Below are 25,176 nucleotides of genomic sequence, written 5' to 3'. Positions count from 1 at the left end.
AAAGAGTGATCTACAATACTACCTTAACAAACACTTCCGGTTAATAGGAAGGCTTTATTATGCTATTGTTTTGGTCAAAAAACTCCAAACGAGAAGATCATTTTGTTTAAGCCTATTTTCCTTATTGGTTGACTAATCTGTTGGAAATTTACCACAAAATATAACCCAGGGTATTTTAAAAAAACAACGATTAAATTTTATTAAGCTTAAGATGCTTTGTTATAATATTAGCTCTTCGGGCTACTTCGATTGGAATGATATCGACGTCATAATCATATACATACATTTTCCAATTCCAGATTATACATCTCTGTTATAAGCTCTATTTCCAAAATATTATAAATATTGGTAATGCACAAATTAACCCAAGTACCGTCATAATATACTTCACCAACTTCCTTAATAGTAACTTGACAAAAGTCTATAATAATTTTTTCAACTGCCTCAAATGTTTTTATTGTTCGTTGGCGTTGTATCATATCCAGAACGAGTATCGACCTTAATATCTTTCCGATCTACCTTAATAAGTTCTTACTACTTAAAATTGTTTAAAATAGAATCAGCAAATTATATAGTCCGCATTTAAAGTACATACGTTGAGGTATTCAATTTAATTTTTTCCTGCAAAATATATTATATTTGATTATTTGATCTACTTTTTTGATAAGGCATGTCGTTGATATGCATCAAAATCATTTAACCATCAAAAAATTGTTTTGTCTGTTAAAAACAAACGCAAAAAATGTAAATTACTTGTCAACACATGCTGGTGACATACGTCAATCTAACAAAAAAAACTAAGAATGAAATATACGAAACCCGCAAAATTTTAAGTCATCTTTTTTTGAGTAAATCCAACAAAAAAGTGGCATTAATTCTACATAACTATCAGATATAGTTACCAGTATTAAACGAAATATTGCATCTACCAATGATTCTAATTTAAGACTTCGGCCAATCCTACAGGTGGTAGTAATATTTTATCTGCAAATATTATTAGTGGTATCGGTTTGTACTTGAAAATAGCATTTCTCAAATGACAGAGAGTGGGTAGGTTAGCGGGTTGGAAACAATAAATCAAATCTGTTATTGCTAAATAGCCAACGGTTTGATGTTTAGTTTTAAAAGTTGTAATGTCTTCCTCAGGGTTAAAAAACGATCTTAGAGGTGGTCGGTAATTAATAGTCTATTATTATGAAGGTTTCATTAGTTTTTCAACACATACATAATAAATTCTACAATGTAATATTAAGATACAACTCTTAATGGGTTGTATCAAAATTATATATAACTCATCCAACGTCACACGATTTACTTTTATTAAAAACTTTTCTGATTTACCCACGATATTTAATTTAAATTAACAATAAGTCGTATGATTTTATAAAACCAATAGCGGTTTATTGAGTTTCAGTAAATAAAGTCAGGTTGAATATTTGTAGCCCCAATAGCTTCTATTTAAAAAAATTTAGAACTCTATAGGAAAAACTCTATTATTTTATATTAATAATAAAGTTTTAAAATTTTATAATAAAGTAAGGTTTACTTTAATATAAAATATTTTTAAAAAAATGTATTTTAACATAGAAAAATGTTCTAAAATGATTTAGCCGTAATTTTTATAGAAGTTTTATCTACGCATTTAATTTTTTTTAAATAATTTTTTAATTGAAACAAACTGTCTCCAATTTGTTTGAAAAAACCAATTAAAAAAAATAAAAATGAAACAAACCGTAACGTGTTATTATTCCTGCATAAATAAATAAACGAAACGATTAAAATGCTCCCGTTCAAAGCTTTTATTTTGCATGAAAAATTACACATATCATTTTTGGCTTGGAACTATTTTTTAGTGCAAATAGAAAAAAATGTATTTCAACCTCTTATCATTACGAAAAATGCGTTAGTAAATATGACTTTGAAAATTTGAACTTTTTGTTTGTATTTAATATTAAAACTAAAGCTAAAAACATTCGTTTTAGCTACTGGGCAGTTTCTATTCTCCAACCCAATCCAACTCAACCCACAATCAAAAGGTTAAATGAATTAACTAAAAATTAGATATATTTTTCCTTTTTTAGCAGAATATTAAACGGTATTCCTAGAGTACTGTGGATATACATAAAATATGACAAATTAACTATAAATTTCAAGTTTAAATGTTGTTTAGGAAAAAGGTGATTTAATAGCTTTTTTTATCAACATTTAGAGGTAGATATTTTTAACTGTGAAAAAATATATTGTTACTCTTTTAGTTTGTAGATTTATCTAAGAATCCAATTTCACAAATAAGTGCTGCTGCTGAAAATAACCACCATTAACTTAGGTGCACTATTTTTTCGGGATAAACAATTGCTAGCAATTTTTTTTGAACTAAGTGGCAAAATGTTCATTTCATATTTTAATATCACCTTCATATAATAAGTATTTTATAAAGTCCCATAAGAAAAAATCATGGGTAATCACCACACCAAATATTTAGAAAAAATTCGTACTAAATAAGTACTAATATTACGAGTTTTACTAGTAGAGTATAACGTTATTTTTTTCAGTATTGTAATTGAAAAAGGTTTTTTAAGAACTATATCATCTAGAATTACAATTTGTTCAACTCCATTTGTAGTTAATTTTAAAACATCTTCCAAACGTTCTGTTTATGTAAATTACATCATACCCGAAACGAAATTTTACGCTTGAAAAATTTCATTTTCGTCGTTCAAGTTCTTATACAAAGCCATGTCACTTTTACATTAGGCGGAAAAACTGGTTCTTTTACAAAGTTCCACATTCTATAAAGAATCATAAAATCTTCAGTAATGTCTTCTGCTCGAAGAACTTAATGGCTTTAAATTTGGTAATTAAATTCTCTTCCAGGAAAGTTGGAATAGTCTTTTGATCAATAACATCTGATGTACTTGGTTCAAAAAAAATAACAAAAATTAACAATACAAATTTTTGACAGTCCCAAGTAATTCTCACCCCTGGCTCTGATAAAAAGCGTCGTCTATTTTCTTTGCCCAAACATTTTCTAAAGTTAATTGCAGCTAAATAGGGACAGCCAATTCGTACAAAATCCATTCGGCAAAGTTTCTGGTTTTACAATATGCATAACCACCTTCCAAAAGCGGAGCAAAGGCAAACATTTATTTAGAACTTCTTTTGGATTGTTCTAAAAGAACTCTCGAACAGCTTTTTTTCATACAAGTTTTATCGGTCTACACATAGAAATATCACATGGTCGTAGTTGCATTTGGATACAACGCGACCACTTCAAGTTTATCAACATCGTTACAAAGCAAGCTAAGATCGACAGACGAAAAACAATGAAAAACACAAAGTCACGGTCTCACAACATTTACTTAAAGCTACACGTGTTTCGCTCAATTCAGAGCATCATCAGGCCTAAAACAATAATAATTAGTCTTGAAAGAAAAAAAGAGGACATTAAAAAGACTAAAACCTTAAAAAGCCACTGACGTTGGCAAAACAGTAAATAAACATACATTTAAGGTTAGGATGACTATACAGTTATTTAGAACCAAAAAAATAAAAAATAAAAAATTGTAAAATATCACACCTATTGGGAATCGAACCCGCAACAACAAGCTTACAAGCCAGAGACTATAACCTATGGGCTACCGGAACACTGAGGAGAAGTTCAAAACATTTGTTGTTAAGCCAAGGCATTCTAACACAATATTAAACTTATTTCAGTTGGAAGAGATTATGTAAATATAAAATTGATTAAATAAGATTATTAAAAATAAGGTTGGGTTCAAAATTAAATACGTCGTTAACACAGACAAGAACAGGACTCTTCTTGGCTTTTTCCCTTTTGAACCAAGTGCTTCTACATACACGGGAAACTTTGGCTGTGGAGGCGGAGAGTGTTTTGCAAACGACTGATATAAAAAATAAGAACATTTTACGTGCTAAAATAATAAATTTCTTAAATTATAGTTTTAGCTCAGATAATCTTAATGATACTAATTTTAACAAAAAACATTTAACTTCTTTAAAAAATAAAATCAAAAGTAACGATTTAATATTATCAAAAGCAGACAAGGGTAATTGTTTGGTTATTCTAAAGAGGAATGATTACATTCAGAAAGTGTTGGATTTCTTGGATTCAGAGGACTTTGTTCCAGTCAATAGAGACCCCACCAACTCGTATTTTACTAAAGTTAAGCAAATGCTGGACAAGTGCAGTTTAACTCTTGAGTTCTCTAATACTAAGAAAGAAAAGCTGTATCCTATGAATCCCAGAACTCCAATTCTCTATGGTCTTCCAAAAATTCACAAAAACAATGTTCCAATAAGACCAGTGGTTTCTTTTATCAATTCCCCCTGCTACCATTTATCAGCTTGGTTAAACACAGTTTTGAGGGAGGTGACTAAGTTTAGGAGTGTTTATTCAACTAAAAATTCAGTGGATTTGTCAAATAGTCTGAAAAATCTTTACATACCTGACGGATCTATACTTATTTCTTTGGATGTAAAAAATCTTTTTTCTAGTATTCCCCCTACAGAATGTATAGATCTGGTAAGAACTCTATTATTAAAATCTTCCCTTAGTCGAGTTATAGTTGATAACCTCTTGGACTTGCTCAGCCTTGTTGTGAATCAAAATTTCTTTCAATTCAATAATAAAATTTTCAAACAAGTCTCTGGATTGGCTATGGGTTCATGCCTTTCCCCACTGTTAAGTGAAATTTTTATGAGCAACCTAGAAGAAAGGATTGTTAAGGGTAGGTTTGGGGAGTTTCTCATTGAATATAAGAGGTACGTTGACGATATTTTCATTGTCTGGAATGGCCAGAAAGAAGATTTGACAAATTTTCTTCGTTTTGTGAATTCTTTGCACCCAAAGATTTCTGTTACCATTGAGGAAGAACAAAATGGTAAACTGCCATTCCTAGACCTCCTTATAGAAAGACTCAATAATAAACTAATATTTGAAATATATCGTAAACCCACAACTACTGATAATGTCATTCAATATGCGTCTATTTCTCCCTATCCATACAAATTTGCCTCCTTCAATTCTTTCTTTTACAGACTTTTTAACATCGCCCTGTCAAAGGAAGCGTTTGCTAAAGAGCTTAATATTATAAAACATATTGCTTTTAATAATGGATTTCCACTTTACTTAATTAACAAATTATACTTTAAGTTCTTAAATAAATATAGGTTGACTTACAACCTTCTTCATGCGAAAGACGACAAAAAGTCCTTTAGATCTTTATACTTTTTCGGCTCAATTTCATTAAATTTAGCTAAATTTTTTAAGACCTCTAATATCAAAATCGCTTTCAAAACCGCGAATAATTTAAAAAAACAATTAGTGAGCGTGATAGACAAGGCAAATGTCTTTTCGAAATCAGGGGTTTACTCTTTGAAATGTGGGGATTGTGACGCTGTATATATTGGCCAATCTGGGAGAAAAATTTCTACACGCGTTAAAGAACATGTAGCGTTGTTTGAGAAATTTAAAAATACAGACGTCCGTGATACAAAGTCAGCGTTTGCGAATCACCTGTTAGCTTCCACACATCACTTTTCTCCAGAGGTCGGAGCTGAAATACTTCATGAATGCCCTAAAGGGAAAAAGCTTGACCTTCTGGAGAGGATGGAAATTACTAAAGCCAAGAAGAGTCCTGTTCTTGTCTGTGTTAACGACGTATTTAATTTTGAACCCAACCTTATTTTTAATAATCTTATTTAATCAATTTTATATTTACATAATCTCTTCCAACTGAAATAAATTTAATATTGTGTTAGAATGCCTTGGCTTAACAACAAATGTTTTGAACTTCTCCTCAGTGTTCCGGTAGCCCATAGGTTATAGTCTCTGGCTTGTAAGCTTGTTGTTGCGGGTTCGATTCCCAATAGGTGTGATATTTTACAATTTTTTATTTTTTATTTTTTTGGTTCTAAATAACTGTATAGTCATCCTAACCTTAAATGTATGTTTATTTACTGTTTTGCCAACGTCAGTGGCTTTTTAAGGTTTTAGTCTTTTTAATGTCCTCTTTTTTTCTTTCAAGACTAATTATTATTGTTTTAGGCCTGATGATGCTCTGAATTGAGCGAAACACGTGTAGCTTTAAGTAAATGTTGTGAGACCGTGACTTTGTGTTTTTCATTGTTTTTCGTCTGTTGTATACGTCGGTCTCTTTGTGAAAAATGGATGAGATTTTCTTATTAAGCTAAGATCGTATGTTAAGTATGACTTATGGCCACTAAATATAATATTACTGGAAAAACGATAAATTTTGAAATAAAAAGGCAAAAAATACACTTTTTTACGTAATCCCTCCCGTAATCCTTAAAACATTGAAGGCTAGAATTACTAAACAAAAACTTTGTTTGAGTTCAACATATGCATAGGGGCAAGGGGGTTGTTTTGTTCACAAACTTATTCATCGATTCTCTGTTGTCAAGTTTACACGCATTTTCAAAAGAAGAAATTCTCAGCTATGTATCAACACATATAATAATGTTAATTTAACTTATTGATGTTAGATTTTGGATTAAAAATAAAAAATAGAAATAAATATATGTTATTCTAAACGCAAAAATAGCATCTTCAAAGCAAAAAAAATATTCACATACCTATTACTAAAACCGCTTCTAAAAAATTTGAAATGGCACCGCAGGCAAAAGCTGATGTAATCTTGCAAAATGTCATTTCGACAAACGACTTTGTGTTTACATTTGTGAAGTACTGTGTTTTTTGTTTAGTTTCTGGTTGAAAAAGGACTGAGAAGGTTGAGTCGTTTCAGTGTTTTTGTAAACTTACGATAGTAGAAACTTGTGCCGTTTGTGCTGCACCATGGAAAATAGGCGATTTAAGCCGATCTATTCACAAGTAAATACCGATATTATCGTAACATCATATCAAGGGACAACCGTAGTCATAGACGTAGAATAATAAAAACTTATTAAGACATCTTTAATAAATATAAATTACTGGTAAAGATTACTTGTGTCGGTGGAATCAACAATGCGATCGAGCGATGCGATTTTTGCCATTTCTACATAAGCATTTGGCATCATTGAATCAGAGATGTTGCAAGCAAATAAACTGCCCATAGTTCCATAGCAACGCTAATTCTAGCCTTTCAATATTCTAAGATGTAATTATAAAATAAATCTGCAGTCATACAACCGTTATCCGACCTTTCTTATTTCCCAGTCAGGGAGAGCCGTCAAATTAATTTTTGTTGAAATTCTTTTATAAGGGAAAAGTACCACTATGGACATGTCAATCCGGACGCAGAAAACGAATATATGACGATAATATTTCCTTTTTTTGATCGCTTTTCAACAGAATATTCATTTTTGATACCCTTTCCAGCACAAACCCTGTCAGTATTTGGGCATATTTTTAATCATTAGATTTTCTGATTTATGGTAGCTTTTGATATTAGCAAACCATTTTTGGATGTCCTCAGAAACGCCAGCACTCTTTGAACAATTGTTGGACGTCTATTAAGAAAAGCTTAAAAATTAAATCCACAAAGGTTAAACGATAATTGAGGAGTGTTGGAGCAAAACCGAATAAATCCACTTTTGATTCAAAACCGAATAAATCCAGAAAATTTAATTAACGTAAGATGGTACCAGGGTTGTATAACTTAATAATAAACTGAATAAAAAAAGGTAATGACCTTTTACGGCTGTTGGCGGCATATTTTGTGTGTTAACGGGATAAAACAGTATAGTTTTAGCAGTAGTCAGTAGTGCTCATCTGATTAGTCTTGTCCCGGCGCGCCGTTTGCCGCAGTTTCGAGTAATTTTCGCGGGATATTATTTACAATCGATTGTTTTTGCTGTTATATAAGCTCGTGTTGTTTTGATTTGGCCGATACCGAAAGGAGAATAATATGGATGAAGATATAATAGGTGAAACAGTAGCCGTATGTGATGCCAATGAAGGTAGCCGAATAAGAAAAAAGGTTGAGAAAAAACAGAGAGGAAAACCTGCAAGGTAAGATTTACTTTTTAAAGGTGTTACTTAGGGTATGAAAGAAGGGGGTAATTTGTTTAATTCAAGAACGTGTGGCGTGTTATTTTTAACCCTTGTGTAACCAAGCAAATAAAATTGTTTTCTTTCTGTTTTAAAATTGAATTTAAAAAAATAAAATAATCGTGGGGACGCGCTAGATTTTTTATGATTTTTTTATTGTTTTTTTTTCAAAAGATATTTTCTAGGCTGATTGGTATCTGAGTACCCAGTTGGTTACACAAAGGTTAAGGGATTTTTTTATACGAAAATACATTTTTAGTTTTTTAAAGAGGCGAGGTGCTTAAGATTTTTTTCTGTTGTTCCAGATCCAGACTTAAATGGTTTTAAGCGACCCTGCTCACATAATAACAAAACTTATCAGTGCGAAAAAGTAAAAATATCTGATATTAAAGTGACTAGAAGGAAGCTGTATGAAGTTCCAGATAAAAACGTACAAGATATAAAACTTGGTGATATGATTAGTGTTTGCGGTACCGTAAGGAAGAGATCTGTAAAAGAAAATCCTCGACAAAGAGCAAGAGCGGCGAATTTCTTTATAAAAATTAAGAAAAATCGATCAGCAGAAGTAGTTAATGTTTGTAGGAGTTTCTTTATGGCTGCACTAGCAGTGAAAAATCACAGATTGTTTACCACTTGTAAGACTGTTGATTCAGGAGATATTCCCAAAGAACGTCGTGGTGGGGATCATGTTTCAAAAAAAAGTTTGTCAAAACAGGATAAAGTTCAAGAGTTTATAGGAAAATTAAAAGCTACTGAAAGTCATTATAATCAAAGCAAATCTAGAAGGATTTATTAACCGGCCAATCTCAGTGTTCAAAAATTACGCCAAATATATAATGAACAGGCTGAAAATCAGTGTAAAGTTAGCTACGCAATGTTTAGAAAGATTTTTGTTACAAAATTTAACATTGGATTTTCATCACCAGCTTCAGATACCTGTTCTCAGTACACGCGTCTAAAATATCGCATTAAATCGGAGAAAGACCCACAGAAAAAAGTAGAGTATATGACTGAATATAGAGTTCATAAGAAAAGAAGCCAAGCTTTTTATACCCATTGTAAAGAAGAGCCAGAAAATTCTTTGACATTTTGCTTTGATTTACAACAGGTGCAGACGCTACCACGCACTCCTATTTCTGATGCATTTTATTCACACCAAATAAGTATGTATTCATTCTGCTGTGTTTTCATGAACTCAAAAAATCCTACTTTTTTTATATGGACGGAAGATCAATCTAGGGGAGAGGTGCTAGCGAAATCGGATCTGCGTTGTTGGACTATCTAACAGCTTTGGACCTAACTGGCATAACTCAGATAAGATTGTTCTGCGACGGTTGTGGGGGCCAAAACAAAAATTCCCACATCATTCATATGTTAATGTTTTGGCTCTTAAAGTACTCTCCTGATAATATTATTGAAATTATCATTATCTACCCTGTAAGAGGACATAGTTTTTTACCAGCGGACAGAGTGTTTGGACGCATGGAAAAAATATTTAGAAAAACTCCAACTATTGGTTCTAAAGAAGAATATGTTGTATACTATTCTGAAGTTGGAAATGTTAAGATCTTAGGATCTGAGTGAAAAATTTTCAATATCAAGGAATTACAAGATTATCTTAATAAAGTTGCAGGAATATCGGATTTAAAACGAATTCGTTTACAAAAAAATCACATTAAAAAAACTGGAGAAATCAAGATATCAATCGCATGCTTCCAACACTACCGATTCGAAGCCCAATCAGAAGTTAAAAAATATCTCTATAAAAGAGGAAAGAATTTAAAGCACTTTTCGTTGTTAGAGGTCTCGCTGCGCAATACCATTCCTCAAAAAAAAATTCAGAGTGTAAAACAACTGATGGAAAAACAATTTGGAAAAGAGTGGGCAAGTGAAGAAAAATTTGAATGGTACAAAAAACTGCTGTGTATAGACGAAGGTGAAAATAATGAGAAAATTTCTCAGGAAGAGGATAATATTAGCAATGATTGCGACTGCTTGGAGGAAGAATACGCACTCCATATTTAGGTTTTAGTTAATGACTGTGTCGTTTAAAGAATTTTTTTTTGTTATTTTTATTTTTTCTTAATATATTGGATTAAATATTTTAAGAAATAAAGGTCTCTTGTTTAAAACAATGTTTTTTTTGCTGCTTGGTAATAAACTTTTGGACAAAATCAAATAAATCCAATACTTTTGAGCAAAACCGAATAAATCCATTTTTGGCTTTGTTATGTTTCAAAAAATAATAATTTTTCAAAATTGTATTTAAGTAGAATGTATATAGAAACATGATTTTTCTCAAAATCATGTTTAGTGAATTTATTCGGTTTTGCTCCAACACTCCTCAATTGATAGTTAATGTATTCGAGTATTGCGTAGTCTTGCTTTAATTATTTTATCTTAAATCAACAATTACCTGGCCGGTTACTTTTAGATAATTGGACTTTTCATTCTCCAATGAAAATTTTGGAACACTATTTAAATAATCATATTTTTTTCCTAGAAAACCGCATATCGCAAGTTGTTCTGTTTATGTAAAACACAAATAGAAAAAAGTGCAATAAAGCTTAAAATATATACATTGATCTTAAAGCTTGTAAATGAGACATAGTTTACTAATTTAGCTTCTTCTTCTGAACTGAACATGTATTATGTATACCACATGTATTCCTGAAAAACTAATTACTTCAATTTTGCCTCCACAAGAACATTTAGAATGTCAATGTCAAAGTCGGAAAGCTATATTTCAAAAAATACACAGTATCAAATAAAAGGGCATCAAAATACGTAGATACGAGTATAGCGTAAAAACAAATTTAAAACCAGGCACTTAATACTACGAATCGATAGATTATGTAAAACACTAGATATATCGAAACAAAAATTAAAAGTAAAAACATTAACAAAAAATAGAGCTGGCAACAGTATACGGTTCCAATTTAATGAAGAACTTTTTCATGCTTTTTTTTAAAAGCTACAGCTATTTTAATTTGTCTTATTGATATTAGAAGGCAATCATAATAGTCAGCTTTTGAGGGGGTATATTGAGACAGTATTATATGTGTGATTGGAAAACTATTGGAAGAGGTGCTTATTATTTTATAAGAATGTTACACACTCATATATATATAGACCCGCCATTGTAGAAAGACTGTGTGTTCTTAAAATGCCCCTACATGATTCGAACCAGCTCATACCAGATATTATTCTTAAGATCTATTTTTGCATAATAAAGACACTTGATGCATTTACAACCCTACCTGAAGAGAATTCCAAATTTCTTGAATTAAAATTTGCATTAATAGAGTCTTTAAGTCGTGGTTTTTTAAGCATAAAGCAGCAGCTGTTGTTAGCTGATGATACCTGAGATATACTCAATCTCTTTTTTCCATGAAATCTGTATAAAAAACCAGAAGCTTGGCTTCTGTTGAAATAGGTACCGCATCTGAACGCAAAGAAGCACTATCAGGATAGTGTAGAAGAGATTGTTTCGTTCTAAATAAAACAAAATTTGATTTGCTGGCGTTAAGTAAAAAACCGTTCAGATTAAACTTTATGCAGAGATCAGAAAATTCCTATGAGTATCCAGGGTCTTTTCCACAGTTGCCTCTCTATTCAGAATATTAGTATCATCAGTAAGTTTATAAGTTATTTATTCCTGTAAGTCACAATAACATTTTAGTCGTTTATGTAACAAATTAATAGAAATACGCTACCCTGTGGAACACTCAGAAGCCACCCATGGCTACATTTTTATTCTCAATATGATCTACAATCTCATTTACATAATTAAATACTGCACTGCTTATAGACCTGTCTATTAAAAAGTCGTGTTGCCTCACTAATTAATTAAAAGTTGTAAAAAAACCTTATCCAACTGAGACACATGGCCTTCTCAAATATTTTAAAAAAAGATGAGAGAAGGATAATGGGCCTATAAGACTCAGGGAAAGTTGATTATCCTTTTTTATATAAGCAGAGCTTGAGAACAGCTAATTTGAGGTTTCCTGGAGAAATACCTACTTTAAAAGAATTATTTATTATATAACAGAGAAAACTAGCTATTTGTTTGGTACAGCACTTTATTGACAGGAACCTCGCCAAATCCTGAACTTTTTTTAAATTTTTTTAATTATTTCCAAGATCTCATAGGCCCTTACTGAAGTAAGAAACAGAACTTTTATTATTTCTTATATTATATGCCAAATTATTATTAGGCAACTTACTCACCAGATTTGAAGCCTCCTTCATTATAAACTCATTTATATTGTTACTGACAAGATAAAGGTCACCTGGAATATCGAAGTCTTCCTGTTGGTTCTAATTTATACTCTTGAACTCATTAACAATTTGCTAAGTGCATTTTGTTGGCATAATATAACTTTTTAGGCTCTAGTAGAATAATGTTATATCTACACTAACATTTATTATATGCATTCTTGTACCTCTTATCAGCCCTGCTTAGTACCTAGAGAACATCCAGTTCCCGTTTAACCTCTAATGCTGTAGTGAATTGTAGCAGTATTTATGCTTAGTTGTTAGCGATATATGTTTTACTGAAAGACAAGAATTAAAGACAAAAATAAATAAACTCATAAATCTTTTCCACTAATAATTTATACCAGCCTCTTCTCCATCAACATTCTCAACACTCTGTCAACTTTTTTCTAAAAGAAGCCGGATAAATTGCTGCTTACTTTCATAACTAAATAGTTTACGACAACTTCTGGCTTGTGTGGTCGGATACATGAGTACAGAATTCTACATGATACAAAATTGCAACTGCAAAAAAAAATTATCAATGCAAAATTGAAGAAAAAAGCTGATCCTATTACATTCAAAAAAGTAGTCAATTTTTTTCAAAGAAACTTTTTAATAATAAAAATTCAGAGATTGGAGGGACACAAAGTCAATGGTCTCAGATTATGGTTATTTTTTAAAAAACTATTTAAGTACCTAAGTTTAGAATTGCAGGTGTTTAACTTATTATAATGGTACTTCTTTAAGCCAAATTGTCCTAGCAATCTTAAGAGCCGTTTCGGATATTAAATTTTGGTGTTAACTTGAACGAAAGGGTTTGTTGAAGGGACCATATTTTCAGCAGCAGATTTTTCTATGTGACGAGGTTGCTTCTGTAGATCTGAACAATAGTTTAGCCTGACTGTTTAATCTGGTAGATTAAAATATGCTGGGGGAAATATTAAAAAGAGGCCAACGTAGAACGAAATTTGGCTGAAACAAGGTTACCATGCAATACGGATGATACTAATATTTTAATAAGAAGTGGTAATATTACCAAACTATCAGAATACTGTAAAATCAGAAATCAACGTAAGCGAGTCATATTGATAAAGCTTAGGAGAAAATGAGTGCATTGTCTTTCCTAATTAGGCAGTTAAGACATAATATTAATTTGGAAATACTAAACATTAAGGTAAGGTGGGGCAACTGCGAACGAAAAATTTTATAGTTAAGTTTTATTTTACTACGAAAATTGTCTCATTTAAATTAAGATGATTTGTAACTTTTGTCGTATAATTGTAATTATTAATCAATCAATTGGTACTGTTTAGATAACAAAAATACAATATCTACCAAATTTGTATGTACATATTTTTTTACAAGTACATGTTACGCACTTGCCCCACTGATCTGGGGCAAGAGCAGAATGTGCCTTTAATTTTGCTAGTAATATTAAGTGTTTTATACGGGGCTAGTGTAGAAATCCTACACATATGTAATTTTTTTTCCATACGCTTAACTTTATCTAAATATTTTTTAGAAAATATTACGAAATTTTTTTAGAAGGGTCAAAACAATTTCAAATATTTTTAGTGAAAAATTATTTATTTATTCTAAAAAACATGAGTAAAATTAATGAATCGTGTTATTGTTTAACAAAAATAATCAAATAATCAAAAAAAAAAAAATACTTATGCTATGCTTCAAATACTTCAGGAGCTGTCTCAAAAATATACTTTTCGTAATCGGCCGTTATTGTTATTTTTGGAACAGGTAGTTTTTTTTCTATGTCCAACAGTAGTATGGTGCAGACATCGTTCGGCTTCAAAATAAAATTACACTTAATTGTAAATCTTTTTAAACCTGTTACTTCTGCCTCGTCATCGTTAATCAGTTGTTTTACCAAACAAACATATTTGAAAATTTTCTTTTTTCCAGGAAAATTTACTAACACAAAATCCCCAATTTGTATTTTGGTATATGCAAGTTCGTCAGGAGGTTCGTTTTTATCAAACTCATCCAAATCACTATTGCTTAGCTCGTCAAATTCAACAATTCTATTTTTGCATGTAAGTTCGTCAGTAGATTCGTTTTTATCAAACTCATCCAAATCACTTTTGCTTAGCTCATCAAATTCAACAATTCTATTTTCGCTTGAATCACTGTGCCAAGAACTTTTGTCATCTTCAGAACTACTTTCAGTTTTTCTTTTATATTTTTTTTTTATGTTTTTTAGTTTTATTTTCTGGTTTGCTTTTTTTTTTGATGTTTTTGAACTTAAAATGTTGTCAACATCGGTTCTTGTTTTTACCTCTGCCCCTAAGCATACACGTTTTCTTTTCTTCGAATCGAAGTTATGTTCACGTTTGGTTGACCTCAATAACAACTCTTCAAATGAAATATCCGGAATCTTGTGTGTTTCTTGAGATGTTGGTATATTTGACGAGGTTAAAGTTGGCTGTTCTTCATCGGTGATTGAATTTTCATGATTTTTTGCTGATGTGCTAGGCATAGTTAAGTCAGGATCATCAAATCTAACCACGTTACGGGTTTTTTGCCAACGCTGGAAAACTATTGGATCAAATGAATCTTGTTGAATAACATTCTTATTTACCGGAACTATTCCCGCTTTAGTAAAACCACTCACTAATATTTCAGGCCTGTTTCTTCTTTCTCCCATATTTCCCCTATCATCTTCGAAAACATACTTTTCGTTACAGCAGCCCCCACATTTTTTCTCTGCCATTGAACAAGTTTAGTATCCCAACGGGTCTTAAGTGATTTAAATACACACAAATCTAAGGGCTGGAGTAGGTGACTGGTGTGAGGTGGAAGTTTAAGTATCGTAATATGGTTTTCAATAGCTATATTCATGACATCTGGTCCAACATGACTAGCGTGTCCGTCCTAAATTACTAATACTGGTCGTTCTGGACCAATAACCTTTAGAAAACTGTTTTTCAAATAGTTTTTAAATACAGTTATCTCCATCCACCCTTTAGGAGTAGCAGCGTAAGTAGTATCTAAAAACTCCGTACCCCGTGGAGCAGTACATTGCTCTCAAACATGTTTACATTTAAAGATAATAAGTAAAGGCGCTTTTTCACCACTTGCGCTGCAGCACATTAGAACAGTTGTATTTTGTTTTCCAGGCCCACTAATGGTTCTTGTCGATAGAGCTCCCCTCTGTCCGACAAGTTTTGTTTTTGAAGGATCTGTACAAAAACTGCTTTCATCCAAGTTTCAAATCTGTGATGGGCGCTCTTGCAAACCAAGCTCATTTATTGTTTTTTCAAGTGAATCAAAATAGTCATAGATTAGGAATGGGTCAAGATTTTTTTTTCTGGCAAATTAAACACTCTGGGGTTTTTTAATAGAGAGGTTATGCCTACGCTTGAAATTAAAAAAAAGTCTTCTCCTGGTTTAGCATCTTTAAACTGTGTTTTAATGTTATTTTCTTTGACGAAATCTACTACAAGCTGCAACACTTCTTTCCTAGATAGGCCGAAACCCCATTTTCCATGGTGCGAAGACCATTTGCAAGTTTTTCTTCTTCATGTTAAGGAATGTCTTGAGTTCTTCCATAGCTGGAACTTTTTTGTCCTCTTCTGCCTTTAAGATGATCATGAAGAGTACTTCTTGGAATTTTGTACACTTTGGTAGCTCGGTATAAAGTTATTTGGCCTGATTTTATTGCCGACAATGCAATTTTTAAACTCTCTTTCGTATATCCTTTGCCTCTGTTACTTTTCCGAATGTAATTTCTCACCACGGTGAAACTAAAATTAAAAAGAAAGGTATGTGAAACTTGGGGCAAGTGCGTAACTATGTGTCGCTCTTACCCCACATTTTTATCCGCACTAACCCCGATTTTAAAAATGCTTGGGGCAAGAGCGGTATATCAAAAAAAAAACTGTTAAAAAAGTAATTATTTAAAAAAATATTATGTTGAATATAAACTATTGTACCTAACATACTTACTTACCAGAAATAATATAATAATATTAACGGATTCGGTAAATATAAATGGATTAATTTTCGCCCGTGACCTTGCTCGAGAAGTCGCAAAACACATGTGACACTCGCACACCTATAACATCAGTGAAACAGAATAAATCAGCTCGCTGTTGTTAAAGATTGACGTCACAAGTATTAAAGATATCAAATAATAGATGGCAGCACATCTTTCAAAAGTAATAGGTTTTTAGAGTCAACTTCTGCACTTGTCCCGGTAACGCACTTGCCCCACCTTATCTTATTTACTACGGGGTTGTGCAGTCTACTTTGCAATATGGTTTAATGTTTTGAGGCTCATCAGTACATATTAATAGAGTCTTTCTAATACAAAAAAAAAGATTTTGCGATGTATTGAAAATAAAAAAACCAACCTCCTCATGTAGGGATATTTTTAAAAAATACAATTTTCTTACCCTCTCTTGTTTATATATCCACCAATTAATAATATTTTTTAAACAAAATTAATTAAACTTTGTGTAGTGTGTGGCGTTCAGATTATTTGCATTTCACGTTAATTATAAAACAACATTTATTTGCCAAACACAGTAATAAGTACAGTATAAATTATTAAATTAAATAGTATGACGCCATTGCTTGCGTCGTCAGAAAGTCAAAACGAGAGAGTCCGTCGTTCCCACTTCTACCTCGCGCGGCGCTCTCCTCGCGCATGGTGACGTCGTGATATGGAAGGGATGCGGTATTGCCAAGCGTTTACAAAAATAACTGTCGACCAGACATATCGCCCCCCTTGAAAGCCTCCAGGCTTTAAAAATCATAAATAGGCAGGACAGCAATCTTCATAACTGGACGCTTATACTCGCCAGCAGCAGTCCTTACTAATACTGTTCGGACAATACCATCTCCTCCAGGAAATATTTGTACCACTCGGCCAGTTCGCCATTTTAATGGTGGTAATCCATCCTCCATGATGAGCACAAGAACGCCTAGTTTCAGGAGCTGCGGGTAATTCTGCTTCCATTTCGTACGTATCTGGAGTTCTGCAATGCATTCGTTGACCCAACGAGACCAAAAATGTTGCACCATTTGTTGCCTATGTTGGTATTTTGATAGTCTGTTCTCTGCTACTCCCAGTAGATCAACTTGTGGGCACGTCCTCAATGGTTCACCAATAAGAAAGTGCGCAGGAGTAAGAGGATTTGGATCATTCGGATTATCAGAAAGAGGACATAAGGGTCTGGAGTTTAAACAGGCTTCTATTTAAGTAATTATTGTAGAAAAATCTTCAAAAGTTAATGATAAACTACCAACTACACGCTTAAGATGATACTTTACCGATTTAACGCTGGACTCCCAAAGCCCACCAAAGTGTGGAGCGCGAGGCGGTATAAAATTCCATTGTATACCTTGATTTGCTAATTTATCCGAAATAGTAGAAGAGTGTTCTTTGAGAAACGAATTTAATTCATTTAATGCACCCACGAATGTTGTCCCTTGATCAGAATAAATTTGTATGCACTTGCCTCTTCGTGACATGAATCTGTACAAAGCGGCTAAGAAACATTCGCTAGTAAGATCACTTACTAGCTCTAGGTGAATAGCCTTGGTAGCAAAACACACAAACAATGCTATGTATGCCTTGTTAGTTCTAAAATTACGTCCTTTGCGATCCCTAAGGGAGAAGGGCCCTGCGTAGTCAACACCGGACACAGAAAAGGGTCTAGAGGGTGTAATTCGTGTCTTGGGTAAATTACCCATAAGGTACTTTGTCGATTTTGCAACAAAGCGAAAACAAGTTAAGCAGTCATGGTAAACCTTTTTAATTAAGTTCCTGCCATTGATTGGCCAGAAGCTTTCACGAAGTGATGCCAATGTAAGTTGTGGACCAGCATGAAGTAGCTTAATATGTTCAGAATGTGCGATCAAAAGTGAAAGTCTATGTTTAGGGGGTAAAACTATAGGGTGTTTCTTTTGATATTCATAATTAGATTGTTGCAAACGACCCCCAACTCGAATAAGATTAGGAGTGTGGTCAAAGAAGGGATTCAAGGTAAGGAGTTTGGATTTATTAGAGACCTTATTATTATTCTTCAGTGCTTTAAATTCTTCAGAAAATGTCGAAGCTTGTACCAAGCTGACAAGTGTATTCAAAGAATTTTCAAATTTCCAGAGTTGAAAGCTCTCTATTAAAAAAGTCAGATTTAGATTTTAATTTAAGGATGTTTTTAAAGCGTAGCACAAAGGCAAAAGTACGAACCAGTTTAGTTAGATTAGAAAATTTGTCAATTAAAGTAAGTAAGTCATTATTGGTATGTTTTTCGATGGACATATGAAAAGAAGTGACATTTCGTAATTCAGGAGTATCAATGTTTGATAAATCTACTATGTCGGTTGGCCACTCATCTTCAGTCAGCCAAGGAGGTCCATGAAACCATAAAGTCGAATTTAACAAGCTTAAAGGTGGAATTCCTCTAGTAAGTAGATCAGCTGGATTGTCTGCGGTTCTAATATATCTCCATTCATCAATATTAGTTATGGATTGAATTTGAGCTATTCGATTAGCAATAAATGTCTTTAGACGATGAGGAGATGATCTAATCCAGGCAAGTACTATTGTAGAGTCACACCAGTAGTGCTTAGAGTCCAAAGTAGAGGGTATTGAAGCTAACACAGTTTTAGCTAGTTCTGCTAAGAGTAATGCTGCACAAAGCTCGAGCCTAGGAATAGTCAATTCTTTAAGTGGAGAGACTCTAGTTTTTGTACAGAGTAGTTTAGACGAAAAATTGCCTAACGAATCCTTTGAACAAAGGTACACGCAGGCACCATAACCTGGCTCCGCAGCATCAGAGAAGCCATGTAATTGCAGCTCAATAGGATTACCGCAAAGAGTTAGTCTTGGTATTTTAAGATTATTCAATTCCACAAGTTGTGTCCTGTAAGATGACCAGATTGTGAAAAGATCCATTGGAATCGATTCATCCCATGATATTTTAGGCTTCCACAGCTGTTGCAAGATGATTTTTGCAGAGATTGTGACAGGAGAAAGTAGACCAAGAGGGTCAAAAATCTGGGAAATTGATGATAAAATTGTACGTTTTGTTACGCGAGTGCTAGATTCAATAGGACCTATTTTATATTCTAGCGTGTCAGAAATGTGATTCCATAAAAGGCCCAAGATTTTAGAAGGAATATCTGTATCAAAAGAAATCGAATGTATTGAGGAATCAGAAGTTAAGGTTGGCTCATTTGAAGCCCATTTTCTAAGTGGAAATCCATACTTCATAAGAAGATCATGGATGTCTTCTTTAATTTGTCTAAGTTCATCGACTGTTTGTGCGCCGGTTAAAAGGTCATCAACGTAAAAATCACGCTGTATTATGTTAGAAATCTTTGGACAGTCTTTAGCATGTATTTTACCTACTTCCTGCAACGATCTAGTAGCCAGAAATGCAGCAGAGGCTGTACCGTATGTAACGGTGGACAAATCGTAAGTTAAAATCGGCTCATTAATATTAGCACGCCAAAGAATTCTCTGAAGTTTACGATATTCAGGGGCTACATAGACCTGTCGATACATTTTTTCAATGTCACCACTGAGAACTACTGGATGTATACGATACCGTAAGAGAATTGAAAAAAGACTGTTTTGGACATTAGGTCCGACCATAAGTAAATCGTTTAAAGAAAAACCTGAGTCAGATTTACAGGAAGCATCGAAAACGACCCGTAGTTTAGTTGTAGTGGAGCTTAATTTAAGCACACAGTGGTGCGGTAAAAAATATCCAGAATCATCAATTTGAATCTTAGATAGGGTCATGTGACCGAGTTTTTCATATTCTGTTATAAAATCTTGATAAGTACGTTTTAAATCAGGGCTTTTATTCAGTTTCCCTTCAAGATTTAAAAAACGACTTGTAGCTGTCAACTTCGAGTCCCCAAGACGATCAATGGAGTCCTTAAGTGGAAGATGTACTACAAATTTACCATCAGGGGCTCTAGAAGTGTGCTGAGAGAAATGTTCCTCGCAAAAGGTTTCCTCTGGTGATAAGTATTTAGTTTTAGGAAATTCCTCTACCTCCCAAAATTTAGTTAGCTGATTGTCAATTGAAGTTGTAAAAAAGCACTGTGTCTTTGAGCAAAGGCTTGAACTAAGATTAGTTTGTAAAGCACCAGAAATAATCCATCCAAAATGTGTCTTTTGCAAAATTGGAAGTCCTCGACCCAATTTTATTTGACCAATATGGATCAGTTCCCAGAAAATGTCTGCTCCGAGCAGTAAGTTAATAGGTTTTGCAGAGCTGAAATCGGGGTCAGCCAATGCAATATTTTTGGGAATATGCAATAAACTGGAGTCAAAGGATATAGCTGGAATATTTCCAGTTATAGATTTAAGTACAAGACACGATATGTTCGCCTCAAAGTTAGAAAAATTGGATTGGACTTTAGCAAAAACTCTAGAATTTATGGTTTCAATTTTCTGACTGATACCAGTGATAGAATGTTTAATATTTTCAATAGGAAGTTGTAACAAGTTGCAAAGTCTTTCTGAAATGAAATTGGATTGGCTTCCACTGTCTAGGAGTACTCTACACAAGTGTGACTTATCTGTAGTGTCAAAAACTTTGATGATAGCAGTGGATAATAATACAGTGTTTAAATTAAGTTTTTCATTTACCACTAAACTACAAGGTGAGTATATAAGAGGAGTGTGCATCACATGTGTAGACAAAGAGGTTGTGGCTACGTCTTTCAAGTCAGTCTCAGTGCTGTTGGAATAAGAAGAGGTAGATGTGCTATTATTATTGGTTTGTACAGTCCCAGAATCGGTTCCGTTGAAATGTAGAAGGGTATGGTGGAATTTTCCACATTTTCTACATCCAGACGACCTACAGTTTTTAGTTGCGTGGCCTATAGAAAAGCAGTTAATACATAACTTCATTTGTTTAGCATTATTTAATTTTTCAATAGCAGAAATTTGTAAAAACTGAGGACATGTGTAGATGAGATGTTCTTTTTGACAAAACGTGCATTTTTTATTACTGTTAGTGGCGACAAAGGATTGAGAAGTATTTTTGTGAAAGTTGGGGTGTGATTGGCGAGGCCTTTCGATTTTGTTTGAAGCGTTTCTTAAAGAGCTGTTTTCGAAAGACTCTAAAATTCGGCATCTGTCTTTTAAAAAATCTATAAGTTCCTTGTAAGTAGGGAGTTCTTCAATAAAGGTTTTGGAATCCCAAGCTCTTCTAGTCACATTGTCAAATTTACCTGTCACAATATGACAGACTAAGGCATCCCAATGTTCTGTTGGCATCTTTAAAACCGTCAAGGCGCCCATGTGCTTCTGTAAGCCGTCAAGTATGACTCTACGGCCACGTCCAGATTCACGTGATAAAGATGGCAAATTAAAAATAGCCGTTACATGGTTGCTGACTAAAATCTGTTTGTTTTCGAATCTCTCATTTAAGATGTTCCAGGCTACATCATAATTGGCGTCAGAGATTTCAAGTGATGAGATAGTTTCAGCTGCCACACCCTTTAGAGAGAGGCGCAAGTAATGAAATTTTTTGGCTGGTGTCAGTTTGAAATTGCTATGTATTAAAGAATTGAAAGTGTCTCTAAAAAACAACCATTGGTCATATGAACTGTCAAACGTTGGAAGGTTTATTGGAGGCAGTCTAATGTTGGCTAAATCATCATTAGAATTAGATGCTAAATTAGTTTCCACGTTTGGAGTTAAAACCTGCGGCTGCATCTGGTCAATTAAAAATTTGCTCGCTTCAGATGTTATGCGGTAGAATTTATTTTCAAATTGTTTAGACTCACTGTCATGTTCATCAAAATCAATATCAGTCTCCGTAGCGGCAATCTTTAACTGAGCAGCGTTAAAATCTTCCAACAATTGATAAGCCTTTTGCGCACGCATTTTGAGTTCCACCAAATCAGTTTGAGAAAGATTTCTGTTTGACTTAATAGCTTGAAAATAGTTTTCAAACCGTGTAAGAGCAGCTTTAGTAGCCTTTCTTTTATTTCTTGCGTCAGCCATCTCGAATAATTAATAATACAAATATATAAGTAGTTTCAAAGAAATTGTTCAAAATAGAGGCAAAGTAATAAAACAATGCAATTAAATAGGTTTCTCAGAACACTTAATTAAAATGCATGTAAAGTTATCAAACCTACATAAGTAACACCAAAAATGTGTAAAATATCTAATAAAGTAGGTATATTAAATGTAAAAATTTAATAAAATGTAAATAGTAGAAATCACCATCAAAGGGAGTGTGAAATACCAAAAGAAATGAGTGTAAATAGGTATAGTATACCAGCAAAATATGTAATATATTGCAACGTAAACAAATGTCAGTTAAAGGTATTAATTTTGTCACCAAAGTAGCATCAAATATCACGAAATCGTTTGTAAATCAATGTAAAGTACCATCAAAGTAACCACCATAAAGTAACACAAATACAAAGCAGTTTAAGTTTATTAAAAAAAAATAAACAAATAAATCAAACAGAGGCCTGTAAAAGTAAAGGAAAGAAAGTGAGAAAGGAACGCACTAACCTGTAGTGAAATAAGCAAGACCAATCGGTGTTCCCTGAGAAGACGGTCTTGTTGTTCCCGTCGTCAAAAAGGCAAAATATCCAAACTTGTGTCGATTGGGTCGGCGGTCGGTGTTTCTTCCAGTTCAAGCCACAAATAAATGCGGTAAAAGCCTCGTTGAAAGTCCCGTACGGATGTTGCGTGCGTCGTCAGAAAGTCAAAACGAGAGAGTCCGTCGTTCCCACTTCTACCTCGCGCGGCGCTCTCCTCGCGCATGGTGACGTCGTGATATGGAAGGGATGCGGTATTGCCAAGCGTTTACAAAAATAACTGTCGACCAGACAACCAGACACTTTGGGACACATAATTTGGTTGACATGAAATACATATTAAAAGAAATACAACTTCAACAAATTTTTAATTCAATCTAAGGAATTTCTATTTTCTGATTACAAATTTTAATGTAAGCTTTTTCTTTATTCTTTGCTATGACTAGTCATATAAATTGCTGTAAGTTATTTCCTGTAATTTGCTGTTCTTCGATATTAAAATCACTTACGAAAAACAATGAGACATTTTGAGGTTCAGGCTAACGTACTTAACATAATTTCTAATTTTAATAAAAAAAGCATTTACATTTATGGTAGGAGTTCTGTACACAGACAGAATAAGTACCTTTATTAGTACCGCACATTCAAATACAAAATTCTCAGAATACTTACTAGGATCAGACCTTACTCTTCAACATGCTACATTACAAACATATATTGCGAAAGCATCATGCAGGTTTTCTTGCCGACAGTAGCAAGATGCAAACTCATAGTTAATCAAGTTCTAGCATTTTTTTGAAGTAGTAATTAGTAATAAGCAAGTAATTGAAGTTGGTCAAGACTATTACCAATTGAGTGAACATTATAATGGATAATGTTGATACTTACTTGAGATTGTCCACACCCTCTCTTATGGTTGGGCGTTTCTGTAGATTCAGAAAATGGTTAATGATGATACCACTGGGCCAAAGATTTGGACACATGACCGTACTTACATTTTCTTTTTGGCATGATTTAAACAATTTTAAATATAATATGCTCTTGATCTCTTAAAAACTCTATGTATTTAAAAGCAGCCTACGCATTGTTGATTTAATAAGGGCATTTGATTTTATTCAATATAATTCAATATGGATATGATGGAAACATTATACATACATTTAATCCTAGGGAATAGAACTTTTAGAGGTCACATTGAGAAAAAGACTTCATGAAAATAAAAAAAAAATAATATCTATTTCATTTTGTGACTCTACATTTTCAATATAAAGAATTTTTGTGTATAAACATGATCTGAGGTTTTTCTGCACAAACTCTTGATATAAATTATTTCTAAATGTTAAGTTTAACTCATAATTTTTATCAATAATTTTGTTATAATAAATTCAACCTTTATATCTCTTCGAATATTGTTAATAATGCTCACTGAGTTTTTCTTGTTACCCATGGGTGTTTATGTTTTTGGCAAAACATGATATTTCATTTTACCTTTTATTGTCAAATAAGCATCCTTTATTATATTCAATTTTTATTTATGTAATACTTAACGCCTGATATATTTAAGCATGTTCTTTAGTAAGTAGATATATAAAATAAAATAAAAATCCTCCCAAGTAGTTCGGCGCATTTAAGTTATTTTATAATATGTAGTTTATTTTGCCGGTCAGACGGCGGACGCTTTGTAAAAGTCGAAGCAATTTTTCAGGCGTCAAAGAGCGTATTAACTTTAATCAATAACAAACAACTTTCAGGACGCCAGTCATCGAGAAAACATTAAAAACATTAAAAACTAAATAAAATCAGATTGAAAACAGTTGATGGTCTTACTCGGGCTGTTTTTGCAAAGAATACTTTATCGAATACAACGTACGAAATTATATCGTATGGTTTTATATTTTTTTGTGAACATATAGTGAAGATTTATTTATTTTTAATATAGTCTAAATATATAAGTTTAGGGAGTTACTATTTGGATGTTTTTTCTATTATTATTTAAAGATTTTTTTAAAACACTATTTCTGATCTGTCTCGATATATAAAAATATAAATTTTATCAGATTTTTTTAAATATTTTATTTTTAACTGCCTTACATGAAATTATATTTTGGGGTAAAAAATGCTATTAATTGTAGCAAAACTAAATCTGCTAAAAGTTTTTTATTTTATACAAGATATTTTATAAATAAAATTTATCTTAGAGAATTTCTCTATATGTTCTTAAAATATCATTAAGAATTATTAAGTTCACTCAGTCTACATAAAAATGTTAAGTTGAGAAACATAAAAGTTGTCTTCCAAAGGGAAATTTGTCCTAATGTCTGCTGTATCTTAATACC

The 25,176-nt window shown here is 32.8% G+C and overlaps 2 protein-coding genes across 6 annotated transcripts in view; one reads left to right on the top strand and one right to left on the bottom strand.

Moving 5' to 3' along the window:
- The window catches only part of LOC126733789 (A disintegrin and metalloproteinase with thrombospondin motifs 7-like), a 198,213-nt gene that overhangs the window by 4,151 nt on the left and 168,886 nt on the right, over positions 1–25,176 (top strand). The gene's annotated exons all lie outside the window — the stretch shown is intronic.
- LOC126734632 (uncharacterized) lies at positions 17,057–22,289 on the bottom strand. The gene is made up of 3 exons (XM_050438328.1): positions 18,503–22,289; positions 17,557–18,432; positions 17,057–17,505 (listed from the first exon to the last, which is right to left on the bottom strand). Exons 1-3 carry the CDS (start codon positions 22,287–22,289, stop codon positions 17,057–17,059), a joined length of 5,112 nt encoding a protein of 1,703 aa, XP_050294285.1.

The sequence above is a fragment of the Anthonomus grandis genome, chromosome 3, assembly GCF_022605725.1.
Source record: "Anthonomus grandis grandis chromosome 3, icAntGran1.3, whole genome shotgun sequence".
NCBI classification, from domain to species: domain Eukaryota; kingdom Metazoa; phylum Arthropoda; class Insecta; order Coleoptera; family Curculionidae; genus Anthonomus; species Anthonomus grandis.
The sequence above is the reverse complement of the archived record's forward strand: the minus strand, read 5'-3'. Positions and strand labels throughout refer to the sequence as shown.